Genomic DNA, 18432 nt, shown 5'->3' with positions numbered 1-18432 from the left:
CTCGGTTCAGTCTAGATGTAGCCTTAACCGGCATACCCTGCCGATACCGCACATAACTCATTTCGGTCTAGTCGTAACCTTAATCTTCTTTGTTTAATTCAATTACCCGACCGCTTACTTAACTTGTTCAATTAATTATCCGGCCGATTACTCAAACTTAATCAATATGCAAGCAAAACGACCATTGTATTCATGAAGAAAGGAAGGAGGAGGCCATACCCCAGCCTCAGAGGAAAAGCGATAAAGGGCCACATCTCGGCCGAAGGAAACAAAATACTAAAAGCCTAAGACTTGTTGATCTTCGCCTTCAGCACCTTCGATCACTGCAGGTTGAGTTGCACTCTCCAAGGCCCTCACCTTGGCCCTTGGCAAGATCCGACCCTCAAATACTTCACCTTCAGGGTCGAACTCATTGGACGATGGTGGACCATTGTAGAAGACATAGGCCTTTCGGACGACCTGGAAAAAACTTTGGTTGAGCAACTCCAAAGTTTCGTCAATATTCCTGTCCAACTTCGCCTCAACTGCTCCCTTCTCGGCCTTCAACTCAGAATTCTCGGCATGCAACACCGAGTTCTTGTTGTTTTCCTCCTCCACAACCTTCTTCATGTGGACCATCTTGGTCACCATCTTCGCGACTTGTCGCTCAAGCTCGGCTACCCGACCCTCTACAATTTCTTGCTTGGTGTCCGCCCGAGCAAGCCTCTCCGCGTACTTAGTGTTATTCGCGAAAGATTGCTTCAGGTTGCCCGAAGCCTCAGAGAGCTCATGCTCCAACCGAGAGATCTCCTTGGTATGGTGGCCCCAGTTCTCAGAACCCAGGTGGGCCAAGGCAAGCACACGACACGTCATCTCAATGCTACCGTGCAACAGGTCCTCCGAGAGAACCCCTCGGATGAACTATCGGGTTGGCTCTAGAAGGCTAATCTTAACCCCCCTCGAGAATTGTAAGTCACCCCTCAACACCGATAGGGGTGACATGCAGACCTTCATTGTACGCTCAGGAGTAGAAGGGGGGATCGACCGATTGAAATCATCTGTTGGCGGCGAGTCAACATCAATCGGTGATCGATGAGGAAGAGGCAGTGTCAGCATCAACCCAGGCGAGCGATTTGTCGTGGCTATATTGCCCCCCTCCCTCGGACTCTTCTTACTCTTCCCCGAAGGGCCAGCACCGGTTGACCCTCTCCCGTTCGTCAGGGATTCAATGCTCGGCTTGCCCTTGCGCTGAGCGACCCTCTCCTTTAAGGCATCCAACAATCCCTTCGCCCAAGGAGCATCTTAAACCATGATTTCTGCAACGAAAGAAGCAAAGTTACCGAACGACGCTAGAAGAAACCAACATACTCTTAAAGGCCGCCCAACGAGCTGTTTTCGTTTACACAGTTATGAGCTTTCGTGTGGGAAGTTTCCTCGGGAGCCCGTCAAAGAGAGAGAGAATCTCTAACTCCTCGACACTCTCGGTCGGGCGAGGCCACTCCTTAAACTTCAGAGGCTTCCTAGTCCAAGACATCGGAAACCTCGACCGATCGGTTTCATTGAAGAAATACGGCATGGCTCCCGGGCAAACAAAAACTTTAAAAAATCACTCTTTGAATCTTTTGTATGAGGTGGTGAAGGAATTGAAGAGTATGTTGCCCGCCCAATTGATCAGTGAGTGCCACAAAACAGGCTCAGACAGCTGGGAGGTATAATAACTTAGAAAGCAAGAGGGAGTAGGATGAAAGTGCAAAACATCACACGGAAGGCCTGAATGGACGCCCAAGTATTGGGATGGAGCTGGGTAGGAGTTGCATTGAGCGCCCTAAGGACATCAATCGTGAAGTTGTCAAACGACAAGGAAATATGCAAATCTGAAAGGGGACTCAGTAAGAGACCCACTAAGACATATGGTCTCGGTCGCCGAGCACGACTCGACCCTGAAGAAATCGCGACTGGCATCCGCCAAGCAGTGCTGACAGCATCAGCCCAAAAGTACTTGGGCAATGAAGATTCACTCAACATGGTCCTTGCAAGCTCTTCAAGAGACATGTTCTTCCTTTCAACAACTCCATTCTATTGAGGAGTTCTTGGAGCAGAAAAGTTGTGGAAGATTCCAAGCTTTTCACAAAATGAACTAAATTTTTCATTTTGAAATTCTCCACCATGATCACTTCGGATATAACAAATGTTGTTGCAGTTGGTGTTTTACAACCTCTTAGCAAGCTTCTTGAAGGCAACAAAAGCATCACTCTTTGATTCTAGAAAGAGTGTCCAAGTAAACCTGGAAAAGTCATCAACAACAACAAGAGCACATTAGTTTCTCCCAAGGCTTATAGTTCTAGAAGGACCAAAAAGATCCATGTGAAGCAGCTCAAGGGGTTTTGAAGTGGAAACCACATTTTTCAGTTTAAAAGAGTGTTTAATTTGTTTTCCCTTTTGACAAGCTTCACAAATGTGATCTTTCTCAAACTTGAACTTGGGTAATCCTACAACAAGATCCTTAGAAATAAGCTTATTTAAATGCAACATGTGAATATGAGCTATTCTTCTATGCCATAACCATGATTCCTCATGTTTGGTTAGAAGACAACCAAGGGAAGAAGGATGTGAGATATCAAGTAAGTAAACATTGTTGACTCTTTTACCAATCAACAATACTTCCTGTGAATTTGGTTGACGAATTTCGCAGGTGCTGGATTTGAAGGTTACTTGATAACCTTTATCACACAACTGACTAATGCTTAGTAAACTATGCTTCAATCCTTCTACATATTGAACATCATGAATTAGGAAGTTGCTCTTGTCACTAATGGTGCCTCTCCCAAGAATATTTCCTTCATTGTTGTCCCCATAGGTTACATGCCATTCTTGCTTTAAACTAAGGTTGATAAACATGGATTTCTCCCTTGTCATATGCTTAGAGCAGCCTCTGTCAAAATACCACATGTGTTGTTTTTCTATCAGGGGATCTGCATAAGACAAAAGTCAAGCAACAAGATTTGGTCCTCTTACAAACTTGGGTCCATGATCATTAATTGGATGTGTTGAAGCTTTAAGATTCTTAGGAATCCATTTCATAACACCTTTAGGAACATAAAATTTCCTAATTTTGCAGTACCTAACAGAATGGTCTCTTTTCATACAATAGAAGCAAATAACAACCAGTTGTTTCAATTTTTCAACCGGTTGAAATTTCCTGACAGTTGAATAAGGCTTAGAAACACCACTCTTCTTGCTCTGTGGATTAAACCCCAGTCCAGATTTCCCAAAAACACAATTTTGAGATGCTAGGACAATTTCAAAATTTGATTTTCCTTTAGAAATCTTGTCCATAGTTTTCACAAGATAGTGAATCTTCTTTTCAAGAGATTCACAATTTTCACAAACATTTGAGTCATTCTTCCAAGAAGATCTTTTGTAAGACTGTTTCAGATTTTCAAAATCATTTTTCAAGTTTTCCAGTTCTTCTTCCAAGACTTTGACTCTCTTTTCCAGCCAATTATTCAACCCTCTTAACCTATTGTTTGAAACAGCCAGTTTGTTAGCTTCTTCATGTGTTTCCTTAAAAGCATTGAGAAGTTGACTATAATTTTCACTATCAATAGTAGAGCTGGAACTTACACTACTTGCATCAATTTCTTGCCTTGTCATTAAACATAAGTTTACTTCTTCTTCTTCACTTGAAGAGGAGCTTGAGAAGTTATCATATTAAACTCTTCTTGATTTTCCTTTTTTCGCATGCTTCTTGAAGTTTTTCCTCTCTTTGTTAGGACATTCAATTTTAATATGACCATGTCCACCACATCCAAAGCAAATATATTTGTTAGAATTAAAATTGATAGATTTCTTGTTGTCATACCTGTTGGATAGGTGATTCTTGCTATTTCTCTTCTTGAGGAACTTGTTGAATTTCTTGGACAGCAAGCTAAATGTTTCCTCATCACTTGAGTCTTGACGACTTTTGTTCCCAACAGCCTTTAGTGCAATTGATTTAACACATTTATCCTTATTTTCTTGAAGGTTCAGCCTATCCATCTCCAACTCGTGCTCTCTTAGCTTTCCAAACAATGAGACAATGGTTATGGAGGTGAGATCTTTCGATTCAGATATGGAAGTGACTTTGGGTTGCCATGACCTATCAAGACATTTGAGAACTTTGATGTTGAGTTCCTCTTTATCAAAACTTTTCCCAAGACTCATAAGATGATTTACTATGTGAGTAAACCATTTTTTTACTTCAACAATGGTTTCACCCTTCTGCATTCTAAACAACTCATAATCTTGTATGAGAGTATGCTTTCTTGTATGTGAGTAAACCATTTGTCCCTTCCGGAGTCACCTCAAGAGTGTCCCACATTTCCTTTGCAGACTCACATTGAGATACCCTGAAAAACTCATCAGAACTTAAAGCATATCTGATCATGTTCTTAGCAATGCAATTATATTGAGATTTCTTACTTTCTTGCTCAGTCCATTGGGACCAAGGTTTTTCAGAAATAACTTTTTCATTTTCAACCATGGGAATAAAAGGTCCATTTTTAATTGCATTCCAAATACATTTGTCAATAGATTTAACAAATATTTTCATTCTTACCTTCCAAAATTGGTAGTTCACACCACAAAACAGTGGTGGTCTATTTATAGAAGCACCTTCCCCAAAAGGTAGTTTATCAGCCATCAATTCGGAATTTTTGATCATCTTGAATATCTTTCAAGAACATAGTTCTTGATGTCAATTGTTAGAATTGAGGGCCTTAAACAAGAGGGAAGTGAATTGTTTATAAAAGATTTTCCCAAACTTTGAAGGTATAATGAAAGTCAAAGAAGAATCACAGCCAAAGGAATGAAAGAACACAAGTTATAAAACAATTTTAGTTGAATTCCAGAAATTCAACCGGTTGTTTTATCAGCAGAGTATAAAAACAACTAAAAATAGATACACAAGAGTTAACGGAGAGAAAGAATGACACAAGAAATTTTATATTGCTTCACTCTTATACCAAAAGCTACATCCAGTTCCCAGAAACCACTGGTATCCACTATGCAATCAAAAACCAGATTACAAACACACAACCACCAAAGAAGTGATCTTGATCCCCTAAATAACACACACTTCCTTTGACACACCACAATCACACCACAGATCAGAACACCCTCTGACTCTTTGAACACTAGTACTTACAAATTACAAATGAAGAAGGAAATAAGATTAATCACACCTGGTACAAATAAAATCAAAGTACACAACAAGTCCTACTTCATTTTTAGAGAAAATATCCAAAGCTTTAAGCAATCTTGGAGAAAACTTGATTTCAAAAACTGATCTTGCAAAAACTAATGCTAGGAGCGTAAAATAGAACATATATACTCCAATTAGAAGTTGAAACATTTATTATAAAAGCCAAATCAGTTTCAAATAATTTAAAGCAGATTTAACCAACTTAACAGAATTTTGTTAAGACAATTAAAAAACAGTCGGTTGTTTTGTCGAAATTCAAATATGCCAAAACTAGTTTCAAAAACCTTAAGTATGAAAAACTTATTAAAACGATAAAATAACTAGTTGTTTTTCTACTTCTTCATAAAACATTCTTTTCAAAAAAGATTTGAATTAAACCAACTTTGAATTCAAACTAAGAGTGAATTAACAAATTCAAACTACCCCAAAACACACTCAACTAAGCTACAATCAACCTTCAAGTAATCCATGGAGATTTGGAGTCATCAATGCTCTTCTTCAACATAGACATCATTTATAGTTAACTACTTGAACTCTTCCTCCATGGCTAAGTTCTAACCTTCATCAGCTAGAGCCTTTTCGATGTTATTTGGCTCCACTTGGGATAGAAAGGCAAACAATATTCCATATCTTAATGAAAATCTAGTCCTCACGCCTTCTCTCCTCTTTCCAAGGATCTTCTCTTGAGGGTGAGAAGAAAGGAATCCACAATCCTTTTGTTGAGTCTAACGTGTGCGATCTGGAGCAAACAATCCTTCGCCTATTGCTTCCTTTGAATATGATTCTTTGAGGACATCTTATGGCCTTGCTGCGTCTAATGTCCTTATTTTAGATCTGCAAAGTCATCTTCTAGATCAGATAGTCTCCTATCAATATGTTTAAAACCATCAAATTTTAATTTATGGATTCCTCTATAAATAAGGTACAAGAGTTAAAAATCCAAATCCTTTGAAGGATGTTGAAGCCTTTGTTGTGCTTGGTGTTGCTGTGCTGGTTTAGCTTAGTTCTGGGGTAGTTTGAATGTTGTAATCCACCCTTTGATTAAATCTAAAGCATAAGCATCTCAATTTTTGTGAAAGTAAAATGTTTTCAAACTAAGTTAAAACAACCGATTGTTTTGTCGAAACAACCGATTGTTTATACTTAGGTGTTTTGAGAAAAAGATTGAAAACTGTTTTTAAAATGGTTGAACTGTTAAGAACCAAAACAACCGATTGATTCGAGGAAACAACCGATTGTTTATTTTGGGACCATAACAGAAAAACTGTTTTATCTTTGACTGAGCTTTAAATGTTTTAACTGCTTACGCTCCAGATATTTAAATGTTTTGACCAATCTTTTAATGCAATTTAAGAGTTTGTTAAGATTTGATAACAAACTACACTACATCTTTGAATAAATTCAGAAAAACAGATTTGACAATCAATCTTTGACAAGTTTTTGCTAAGAGTTTTTGAGTTTTTCAAAGAGCTGAGATTGCTAAGAGTGTGTGATTGATCAAAGTTGTGGAATAGGATTCTGCTTGTATTGATTTCAGATTATCTTCTGTAACAAGTGTAATCCTTGTACTCTCTGTAAAAACAAGTTTCATTTCTGTGTTTGCTAAGATTGGTTGTGTGTTCTTGAGGGGATCAAGATCAGCAATCTTGGTGTAGGTTTGTTGACCAAGGAGAGTGTGTTTCTTGAGGTGTTCAAGGTCATTCTCTTGGTTGTTGTGTAAGTGATCAAGGTGTGATTGCTTAGTGGATTTCCTCAGGGTTTCTGAGAAGACTAGATGTAGCTCTGGGTTTGTAGTGAACCAGTATAAACAACCGTGTACAATCTCTCTATCTCTAACTCTTTAAATTCAGTTTGATTTGTTGTTTGCTGGTATAAACAACCGATTGTTTCTGTGAAACAACCGATTGTTTTTCTGGTACTGCAACTTTTGCTTGCTGTTTTGGCGAACTGAATTTTTGAATCAATTGTTTCCTGAGATAAATCCATTCTTGTTTTAAAAGTTTACGAAAATTCTTTTTAAACAATTCACCCCGCCCCCCCCCCCCCCCCCCTTTAGTTTAAAGCCATCCATTCTAACAATTGGCATCAAGAGCTTGGTTCTTGAAAGTTATTCAAGTTGATCTAAAAATCTTTTTTCTATGGCTGGAAAACTATCTTTTGAGGAAGGTGCTTCAATCTACAAACCACCTTTATTCTGTGGATTGAATTATAAGTTTTGGGAAGCAACAAGGTTATCAAACTCGCAGGTGAACCCTTAAACTCGTTCGAGTTTACGAGTTGACTGGTGCCTGGCGAGTGAACCTGTGAGTAAACTCGTTTTTTGGCAAACTCGGTGTAGACTCGGACAGACTCGTTGAACTCGGTGTAAACTCGCGAGTTCAAGGCCGAGTCAACGAGTTATGAAAAAATCCCAAAACGATTGAGATGTTCGTTGTCATGCTTCACTGTCACCGTTCCTCGCCTCGTCGCCTTGCTGTTGTCGTGCCTCGCCGCGCCACCTTGTCGTCGCACTGTCGCGTCTTCTTCATTTAGGGTTGAGAGTGAGGTGGGTTTGTGGGTTAATTGGGGGAAGGTTAGATTTAGGGTTGAGAGTGATTTTTTAGTTGGGTTGGGTCAGTAATTTTGAACCTGATTGGGCTGGGCTGGGTTGGGTTGGAGTTTTTAACTTAATTGGGTTAGGTTATTATTAGGTTGGGTTTGGGAATTTTTAACTTTATTTTATTGAGTTTAGGGTTGGGAATTATTTCTAGATTGGGTTGGGTTTGGGGATTTTTATGCTGATTGGATTTAGGTTTGGGAGTTATTTTTAAGCTAATTTGGGGATTTTTTTTATTCAAAATGGCTGAAATAAAATTGGAATTAAGATTAAATTATTTTTTATTGATTTGATGTTTCAGCATAATAAAAAAATTGTAAAATAATATGAAATTGATATATGAATATTTTTTTATTAAATTTTTTATCTGAAGTAGACTCTTACGAGTCTACGAGTCGGGTTTACGAGTCGAGTTTATAGACCTCTCACGAGTCTGAGTAAACTCTCGAGTCTGATAACCTTGGGAAGCAAGAATGAAAATCTTTATTGAATCTATTGATCAAAGAATTTGGGATTCAATTGAGAATGGTCCTTACATTCCAAAGTTCAAAAAAGATAATTATTTTATTGCAAAACCTTTGTCTAAATGGACAAATGATGAATGTAAGATGGCCCAGCTTGATCGGTCTGCTCAAAACATTATAGCTTCTGCACTAGATACTAATGAATTTTTCAGGATATCAAAGTGCAAAACTGCTAAGGATATGTGGGATACACTCAAGGCTGCTCATGAACCAAAGGAAGCAATGACAAGGAGTCAAGCAAGAAGGAAAAGAAGGCAAAATAAGAAAAGCCTCAATCTTTGCTTCATGGCCAGAAGGGAGGATGACTCAAGTAGTGTAAGTTCATCAAACTCCTCAAACTCTGAAAATTATGGTCAATTACTTCAAGCCTTTCAAGAAACACATGAAGAAGCCAACCGATTGGCTCTCTTGAACAATCGGTTAAAAGAAAAGAACAGCTGGCTTGAAAACATAGTAAAGGCACTTGAAGAGGATTTAGAACATTCAAAAACAGATTTTGAAAATCTGGAAATCATTTACAAAAACTCCTCTTGCAAGTGTGATACTCTAGTTTGTGAAAATTGTGAAAATCTTGGAAAAAGGTCCACTATCTTGTTAAAACAATGGATAAGCTTTCTAAAGGTCAATCCAACTTTGAGAGTGTTCTAGCATCTCAAAACTGTGTTTTTGGAAAATCTGGATTGGATTTTAATCCACAAAACAAACAAGATAGATTTTCAAAATCATTTTCGAAAATGCCAGAAAAATAATCGATTGGACCATCGAAACAACCGATTGTTACATGCTTCTATTGCATGAAAAGAGGTCATTCTGTGAGGTTCTGTAAAATCAGAAAACATGTTGTTCCTAAAGGTCTTATGAAGTGGATTCCTAAGGGAAATAAAGCTTTAATTGATGAGTATAAACCAGATGGACCCACATTCATAAGGGGACCAAATCTTTGTACTTGAAAATCTCTTTTGTAGGAAATCTTGGAGGAGAGCAAGCAACTATGGTACTTGGATAGTGGATGCTCCAAGCACATGACAGGGGACAAATCAAAGTTCCTGAGTATCTCCTTTAAGCAAGAAGGTCATGTCACCTATGGAGACAACAACAAATGAAGGATTCTTGGGAGAGGATCCATAGGAGACAAAGACATCTTGGTAATCCATGATGTGCTTTATGTAGAAGGCCTAAAGCATAATCTGCTGAGCATTAGCCAACTTTGTGACAAGGGATATCAAGTGATGTTCAAGGCAAATACATGTGAAATATGTATACCCAACACCAAAGAGGTAATGTTGGTAGGTAAGAGAGTTAATAATGTGTATCTTCTAGATATCTTCACCATGTTCAATTGGCTGTCTTATATCCAAGCAAGATGAATCTTGGCTTTGGCATAGAAGAATTGCTCATATTCACATGAATCATTTGAACAAGCTAATTTCAAAAGATCTTGTGATTGGGTTGCCAAAACTCAAGTTTGAGAGGGATCACATTTGTGAAGCATGCCAAAAAGGGAAACAAGTGAAAAGTTCTTTCAAAATTAAAAATGTTGTTTCATCTTTGAGACCTCTTGAACTTCTTCACATGGATCTCTTTGGACCCTCAAGAACTATGAGTCTTGGTGGAAATTATTATGCTCTTGTATTGTTGATGACTTTTCTAGGTACACTTGGACTCTTTTCTTGGAATCAAAGAGTGATGCTTTGCTGCATTCAAAAATCTAGCAAGAAGACTACAAAACACAAAGAACAGCAACATAGATTCTATTAGGAATGATCATGGATGAGAATTTTAGAATGAGAAGTTTAGAAAATTCTGTGAGAAGTTGGAAATTCTGCACAATTTCTCTGCTCCAAGAACACCACAGCAGAATGGAGTGGTAGAAAGGAAGAACAGGTCTCTTGAAGAGCTTGCAAGGTCAATGCTTAGTGAATCATCACTTCCTAAGTACTTTTAGGCAGATGCAGTGAGCACCTCATGTTATGTGATGAATAGGGTGCTTATAAGGCCTATTTTGAAGAAAACTCCATATGAACTTTTCAATGGAAGGAAGCCCAACATCAGTCACCTCAAAGAGAGTCAAATCCAGAGCTGTAAGGTCTGGAGGAAGGCTAGAAGGCTGGTTTTCTGGAGACAATGATCTTATTGAGAAGTATAGGTATGAAACAAGTATCAAGAAGATAAACAACCCCAAGGTTGTATGCTTTGATTGGCTGAAAAGTCAAAAGCTTGATAATGTGAGAAGGTTGCTCAAGGATCAATCTCTCAGAAAGTTCCTAGAGATGAAGGGAAACATATATCCAGATTTGGTGAGGGTGTTCTACACAAACCTAAAGTTTGAGGGAAACAATCTAGTTTCTCATGTGAAGGGTGTAAAAATGGAGATAACTCATGAAGTATGGACTGTTGTTGCTGGTCTCAAGTTCTCTGGTCTTAGAATCAACAAGGGAAACCTTGGAGTGGTGGAGGATTTTAACAAAATCCAATTCTACAAGAGTTGCTTGAAGAATCAACATGCTCAAGTAAGTACATGCTCGGTTAGAGGACTAAAGCTTGATGAGAGATTGCTTGCTCTTATTGTGACTTGGATTCTAACTCCAAGGGGGAGTAATCATTTTGTTCTAACTGAAGAAGATCTGGTATATATTTTTTGCATCACCAAGAAAATCAAAATCAATTGGATCCACATCATCAAAGAGCACATGCAAAAAGCCATGAGTCAACTCAAGAGTTGAACAATGGATCTCTCAGCAAAATGGGTTTTACAAAAGTAGGTGGAAAATGGATAAGCAAGGATGGTGATCATGGTGCCTCATCTAATGGTGCTGCTAATCTTGAACAAGATGAACCTGCTGATATGGATATTCAACATGAAGATCCACCTGAATATTATCAAGATGCTGGACCAAGTGCTGGTGCTGGAAATCAAGGAGAAAGGATGCAAACCATGTCTTCTTTTGAAAGACTCATGATGAATAGGCTTGATGGCTTTGCTAAAAATCAAAGGAGCCTCCATGATCTCTGTGTTAGCAATTTCCAGAGGATTGACACCAGGTTTGATAACATGGATGCAAGATTCATGACTCTGGATGAACAAATTGAAGTTGTCCAGAACCAAATCTTTGATCTTCAGTTTGCTGATGAAGAAGAATGAAGGAAAAACAACTGATTGGTTATCGGAACAATCGATTGTTTTTGGCTGTTATATCTGGTTTCTTAAATTTCTTTCTTTCTGTTGTTACTGCTTTAATTCTGATGTAATCAAAACAATATCTTGTTTTATCTCTTCTCTTTGTCTATTTGTGAAGACAAATAGGGGGAGATATATGTTGTGTTTCTGTTGTGTTTAAGTTTCTTTTTATTGTTGTTAAAACAGTTTGGGATGAGTAATATTTTCTGATATTTAGCTCTGGAGTTTATTACTGTTTATCTGTGCTAACCAAATATCAGAAGTTCTATGTTTTGTTCAAAACTGTATCTTGCAGAACTGTTGATGATATCATCTTTGGTGCTACACAAGATAGATTGTGTGAAGAATTTGTGGCTGCAATGAAAGGTGAGTTTGAAATGTCTATGATGGGAGAACTATCTTTCTTTCTTGGATTGCAGGTTAAGAAAACGAAGGATGGGATCTTCTTAAGTCAATCAAAGTATTGCAAGGAGATTCTCAAGAAATTTGAAATGGAGAGTTGCAAAGAAGCTAGCACTCCAATGCCATCAAGTTGTTACATGGATGCGGATGCTGCTGGAAAATGTGTAGATCAAACAAAATACAGAGGATTGATTGGATCTTTTCTTTATCTAACAGCTAGTAGGTCGGACATTATGTTTGCGGTGTGTTTATGTGCAAGATATCAAGCAAATCCTAAAGAGTCACACTTCAAAGTTGTTGTACCGATCAAGTCATTGGGTGTGATGACGTGGACAGTAAGTGACTACGTGGGGCGTGCTTAGCGGGACACGTGGACAAGAGAAAGATGAATGGTCAAGAAGTTAACATAGTCGCCGTTTGTGGAAGTGGCGTTCTTCAGCGTACATAGTCGGTTGTCGCCAGGTTTTCGTATCATCGTCGTGTTAGATGATGGAAGATCAGGTGGTCAGGAATCGCCACAAGAGGCACATCGCCGGATTTCTCAGTAAACTTGGTTGAAGCTATTGGAGGTTCAGGCGTGTAGGTTCAGTAAAGATGATTGTTATGTCAGCATGAAGCATGGAGGTTAAGTGAGTTGGAGGACACAGCTTGCTCATCGATGACGGGATTCCCAGAGTGGACATTCGTTGATGGCGAGGTTCCCTCAGCTAGAACATGCATGGCGTGGCGGGGAGGAAGGTGGCATTTGCGACAAACGATATCACAAAGATGGTGTACTTTGTTGCATCCGATACTCGCTTTGTCGGGTGGCATTCCAGAGCGCGTTACGTGCTAGGTTACACCTTGAATAGGAGACTTGGCAGCATAACAGGATGCTACATAGAAATGACGCTCAAGTTACCCTAGCCCAGATGATGACACATGTAGGGTTGGATGCTACATAGAAATGACGCTTAAGTCACTTTAGCCCAGATGATGGCACGTGTAGGGTTGGATGCTACATAGAAATGACGCTTAAGTCACTCTAGCCCAGATGATGACACGTGTAGAGTTGGATGCGAGCCACGCGTCCAAAGTGTAACTGTTTGGAGAGAGAAAATACCTAGGTATAAAAGGTAAACTTAACAGAATTTGTGGAGGTACGTTCATTACGACTCTCTTTTTTCTGATTGAGAACACTTGAGCACGGTTCTACAGCACTTAGTTTTCTCTCAGTTTTTGGGTGTTCCTGTTACTGACTTGAGCGTCGGAGCGCCACCGGCCGCAGAGGCGCCATACTGTGTTTTCAGGTTCTCAGAGAGACAAGCTGTAGCGTGGACTTGAAGCGCACGTGGTGTTAAAGCTGGTGAGGAAAGATCGTGACGAGGCATCGTTCTTGCGCTTGGTCAACCGGCAGGATCAGCTGCAAAAAAAATTCTGAAATATCTCAAAGGAACATCATCTGTAGGATTATGGTATCCTTCTCACTCTCCAATACATTTAATTGGTTATTCAGATTCTGACTTTGCAGGTTGCAAGCTAGATAGAAAGAGCACAAGTGGCACTTGTCACCTTCTTAGCTCAAGCCTAATCTCATGGCATAGCAAGAAGCAAGCATGTGTTGCTCTCTCGACTGCTGAGGCTGAGTATATTGCTGCTGAAAGCTGTTGTGCACAGATTCTATGGCTCAAGCAACAACTTGCAGATTTTGGTTTCCAAATCAGTACTCAAGGACCAAACATATTGAGATAAGGCATCATTTCATCAGGGATCATGTACAAAGTGGGAACTATGAAGTGAAGTTTGTGGAGACCAAACTGCAGTTAGCTGACATCTTCACCAAACCATTACCAAAAGAGAGGTTTTTCTTCTTAAGAAATGAGTTAGGTATTCTTGATCTTAATAATCTCTCCTAAATCTGTTTTTGATACATGTTAAAGTCTATTTGTGAAGACAAATAGGGGGAGAATTAATTGGTTCTTGTATATCTTTATCTGATAATCTGTTAAAATCTCTTATATGAAAGTGTTTTCTACTGCTGATAGAAACAACCGATTGTTTCGTATAAACAACCGATTGTTTATTATTTTTAGAATATGTGAAAATCTAACTTGCTGCTGTAAGAAGCATTGGGTAGTATAAATGTTATTTTTGCAGGAACTGCTTCAGGTTCAATCAGAACAAACACAAGCACCAGGGATTTTTCTTCATCAAGTAGGGGGAGATTGTTGAACCAAGTGGTGTTCAAGCTTTGAAGAATCCAAATCCTTTGAAGGATGTTGAAGCCTTTGTTGTGCTTGGTGTTGCTGTGCTGGTTTAGCTTAGTTCTGGGGTAGTTTAAATGTTGTAATCCACCCTTTGATTAAATCTAAAGCATAAACATCTCAATCTTTGTGAAAGTAAAATGTTTTCAAACTAAGTTAAAACAACTGATTGTTTTGTCGAAACAACTGATTGTTTATACTTAGGTGTTTTGAGAAAAAGATTGAAAACTGTTTTTAAAATGGTTGAACTGTTAAGAACCAAAACAACTGATTGATTCGAGGAAACAACCGATTGTTTGTTTTGGGACCACAACAGAAAAACTGTTTTATCTTTGACTGAGCTTTAAATGTTTTAACTGCTTACGCTCCAGTCATTAAATGCTTTGACCAATATTTTAATGCAATTTAAGAGTTTGTTAAGATTTGATAACAAACTACACTACATCTTTGAATAAATTCAGAAAAACAGATTTGACAATCAATCTTTGACAAGTTTTTTCTAAGAGTTTTTGAGTTTTTCAAAGAGTTGAGATTGCTAAGAGTGTGTGATTGATCAAAGTTGTAGAATAGGATTCTGCTTGTATTGATTTCAGATTATCTTCTGTAACAAGTGTAATTCTTGTACTCTCTGTAAAAACAAGTTTCGTTTCTGTGTTTGCTAAGATTGGTTGTGTGTTCTTGAGGGGATCAAGATCAGCAAATCTTGGTGTAGGTGTGTTGACCAAGGAGAGTGTGTTTCTTGAGGTGTTCAAGGTCATTCTCTTGGTTGTTGTGTAAGTGATCAAGGTGTGATTGCTTAGTGGATTTCCTCAGGGTTTCTGAGAAGACTAGATGTAGCTCTGGGTTTGGAGTGAACCAGTATAAACAACTGTGTACAATCTCTCTATCCCTATCTCTTTAAATTCAGTGTCATTTAATAACTGGTATAAACAACCGATTGTTTCGGTAAAACAACCGATTGTTTTCCAGTATTGTGCTTTTGCTTTATGTTTTGAAAAACTGATTTCTTAATCAAGGTTTTCTTGAAGTATTTTCATTCTAGGCTTAAAAGTTTACGAAAATCTTTCTTAAATAATTCACCCCCCCCCCTCTCGTTTAAGGCCATCCATTCTAACAAAGGTAACCTAAGAATATACTCTTGTCAACCTTGGAGTCAATTTGTTTAATTTGATCATTGATATTAAGGATATAACTATAACAATTATTAGCATGAAAATAACCAATGTTGAGTTTTCTATCCTTCCACGGTTCATAAGGATTCTTTTCCAATAAGAGTCGGATGAGCACTTTGTTTTTTATATAATAAGCAGTGTTAATTATCATTGCCTAAATGTGCTTTGGCAAGGAGTTCTTACAAAGCATGGTTATAGTCATCTCTTGGAGAATTCTAGTATTCATTTCCATAATCCCATTTTATTGAGATGTTCTCAGTGAAGATAAATTTTGGTGTATATTGTTGGATTCAAAAAATGTTATAAATTAAATAATCTTCATGTATTATTAGTTGCATATCTCTTCTTCAAGCAAAAATCTGATATTTGACATAACTTATTAGACATAGGTCAGATAACTTTTATCCAAACTAGAATAAAAGGCAAGATTGTACAAGGTGGGTGGTCTATGCATAACTAACATTTAGTTTTTTTATTACTCAAAAGGGTATAATCACATACTCTTAATGGTCATATATGGATCTTTATGTTGTATTATGCACATTTTTAGTCTTTATTTAAATTTTTTGATACTTGAATCTCATCTATTTTTAAAAAGATGATGCTTCATGTAACTTGGTCCATTAAATTATTGTTCCTCCAAAATCTTGTTCAACTATTGACAATCCACACACAACCTAGATTCCCCATATTTCCTCCTTACCAACAACATTGATGCTCCTCAGGGAAACACACGTGACATGATAAACCATTTTCTCCATTAAATCTCCAATTTCTTTTTCAACTTTACTAACTCATCTATAACCATAATGTAGGGTGTCATTAACATTAATCTCGTCTTTAGGCACTAAATCAATGGAAAACTTTACTTCCATCTTGGGAGAAACCTTAACACTTCCTCAGGAAACACGTATGTAAATCTCTACACTATTGATATACTACTTATTTAACTCTCACAATTTCTATCTAAGAGCAGGTCATGAAAAACTAACTTTAACTTGTAAGTTACTTTCTACTTGTTGTGAAAACATCCATTCGATATCCTTCTGATTTGAAGACACCATCTTTTATTCACCACCAACTATAAGAAAGAAATTGACAGAGAGTTAATTCATCCTGAAGATAATATCTAGATTCTTCAAAGGTAAGCATATCAAAGTCACTTGGAATTTTATCAACAATAACAAAACACTTATACCATATAAAAATGCTCATTCGAAGCAAATGTTGGTGTAAAACTTCTTACTTAAAAGACAAATTTAAAATCTACATACAAACACTTAATACAAATAAATATACTACACTAGAATCAAACATATGTTCAATATCAAATTGCACACAACATATAAATTACCATTCAAAATATACCTTTAAAATGTATTAAAGCTTATATAATTAAGATAAAAATCATTTGGATTTAGTTATGAATGTGCACCCTCACCACTTTATTAAGATTCTTTCTTTCTTACTACTTTTATTTTCATCCATAACAATCAGTTAACTCAAATACAAATTTGATTTCAAAATCAATTGTCAAACATTTAACTAGAAACTTATAACTATGTCTTTAAACTAGACTTAAATAAATATCTATACATAAAAGAAACACAACAAACCCATTACCTTCTCAAACCAGCTCCAAAGCTTTTACTTATATTTCTTTGTGTACACAGTACAATCATAATAGTTTATCACATAACAACAATTGCTAGGGTAAATTATTGAAATAAATGTTCATCATAACACAAATGTGTATAAAAGAAAGACATTATAATTGGCAAATTCCAAACTAATTCAATACAAAATCATCCCATCAATACAAACATATCAACAAATATAAATCATAAATGGTTCTGGTTCTATATATCAAAGAATATTCAACAAATGGAATATCAACTGACAGCTTCTAGAAAGCTCATATTAAGTAATATGATTCCACTAGGTAGATATGAATGATTCTTTGACATTCTATGGAATCAACTTGAGTTGGAGATAGCTTAGGCACTTTTAATAGAATTGGATCAAGGTTCTATGTTTCAAGAACTCACCAAAACTTGCACCAAACACCAAACTCATATGGAAGATCCATCTATTGTCAATTGAACCGAACAAATTGTGTAAAAAGGCAAATGAACCGATTGAAACTCTTAAGAAAGAAAATGAACTGAACAAATTATGAAAAGAAGCTAAAGAACCGAATCAAAACAGAAACAATTGAAAACAGTCGAACATAAGTGCAAGAAAAGGAAGATGAACCGAACAAAAGAAACTAAGACATGTTTATGCTTCATATGATAATGGAGATGAAAAGAAGAAGAACTTATGGAGATGGATGCTTTGGTTTGATGATCACGCCACTTAGAGGATGAAGGCTCCAAGATGAGTGAGCTAGTGCCGCCACTTGAGAGAACCAAATGCACTCAAGACAAGGTGAAGGAGAAGACAAGTTCTCACAAGTTCTCACAAATTCTCTCTCAAATTGAGTAGAGTTTCTCTGTTACTAATTTCTAATCTGAATTTTACAAGAGCCCACACCTCTATTTATAGTGTGAGGGTGCTGGAAAATAGGTGGGAAAATTCAAATAAAACTCATTTGAAATTCCCACCAAAAACAAGTCACATGGGAGGTGTGACCTTTTTCTACTATGACACCTCCTAAAAACTACACCTACACCTACTCTCCTAAGTCACATGGATAATGTGACTTTATTTTACATTTTCACACTTCTTTATTTAATATCCACACCTCCTACAAGAGTAAATCTAATGATGCTCTTTTATTTAATGCTTAGCCTTGCCCCTCATGGGATGGACTTGGGCTTGTTGGGCTTTGGCCTTCTTGGGCTAGGGCTTTGGGCTTGGGTCTCATCTTTATTTTATGTCTTCTTTTAATTTTGAGAAGACTAGAAGGAAAAACTTCAAATGTGAAGGCGAATGTCCTCTTCCTTCATCAATATCTTCTAGAAGGCTCATATTAAGTATCTCCCACCAAAGACTAATATTTGATCCAAACTAGTACTTAGATTTACAAGAGAAACCTAAAAATAATGGATCAAGGTAAATTAATTACAACCCAAACTCCAAACTGCACATACA

At 37.3% G+C, this 18432-nt stretch overlaps 1 protein-coding gene across 1 annotated transcript; it reads right to left on the bottom strand.

Annotated features, from left to right (window-relative positions):
- Positions 1-2295: 2295 nt before the first annotated feature.
- LOC137824651 (uncharacterized mitochondrial protein AtMg00300-like) lies at positions 2296-2895 on the bottom strand. Its single transcript, XM_068630316.1, has one exon. The coding sequence runs from the start codon at positions 2893-2895 to the stop codon at positions 2296-2298; it is 600 nt and encodes a 199-aa protein (XP_068486417.1).
- Between the last annotated feature and the right edge of the window lie 15537 nt (positions 2896-18432).

Source organism: Phaseolus vulgaris, chromosome 8 (assembly GCF_000499845.2).
Source record: "Phaseolus vulgaris cultivar G19833 chromosome 8, P. vulgaris v2.0, whole genome shotgun sequence".
Lineage (NCBI taxonomy): Eukaryota > Viridiplantae > Streptophyta > Magnoliopsida > Fabales > Fabaceae > Phaseolus > Phaseolus vulgaris.
Note: the sequence above shows the minus strand (reverse complement) of the source record. Positions and strands in the feature narration are given on the sequence as shown.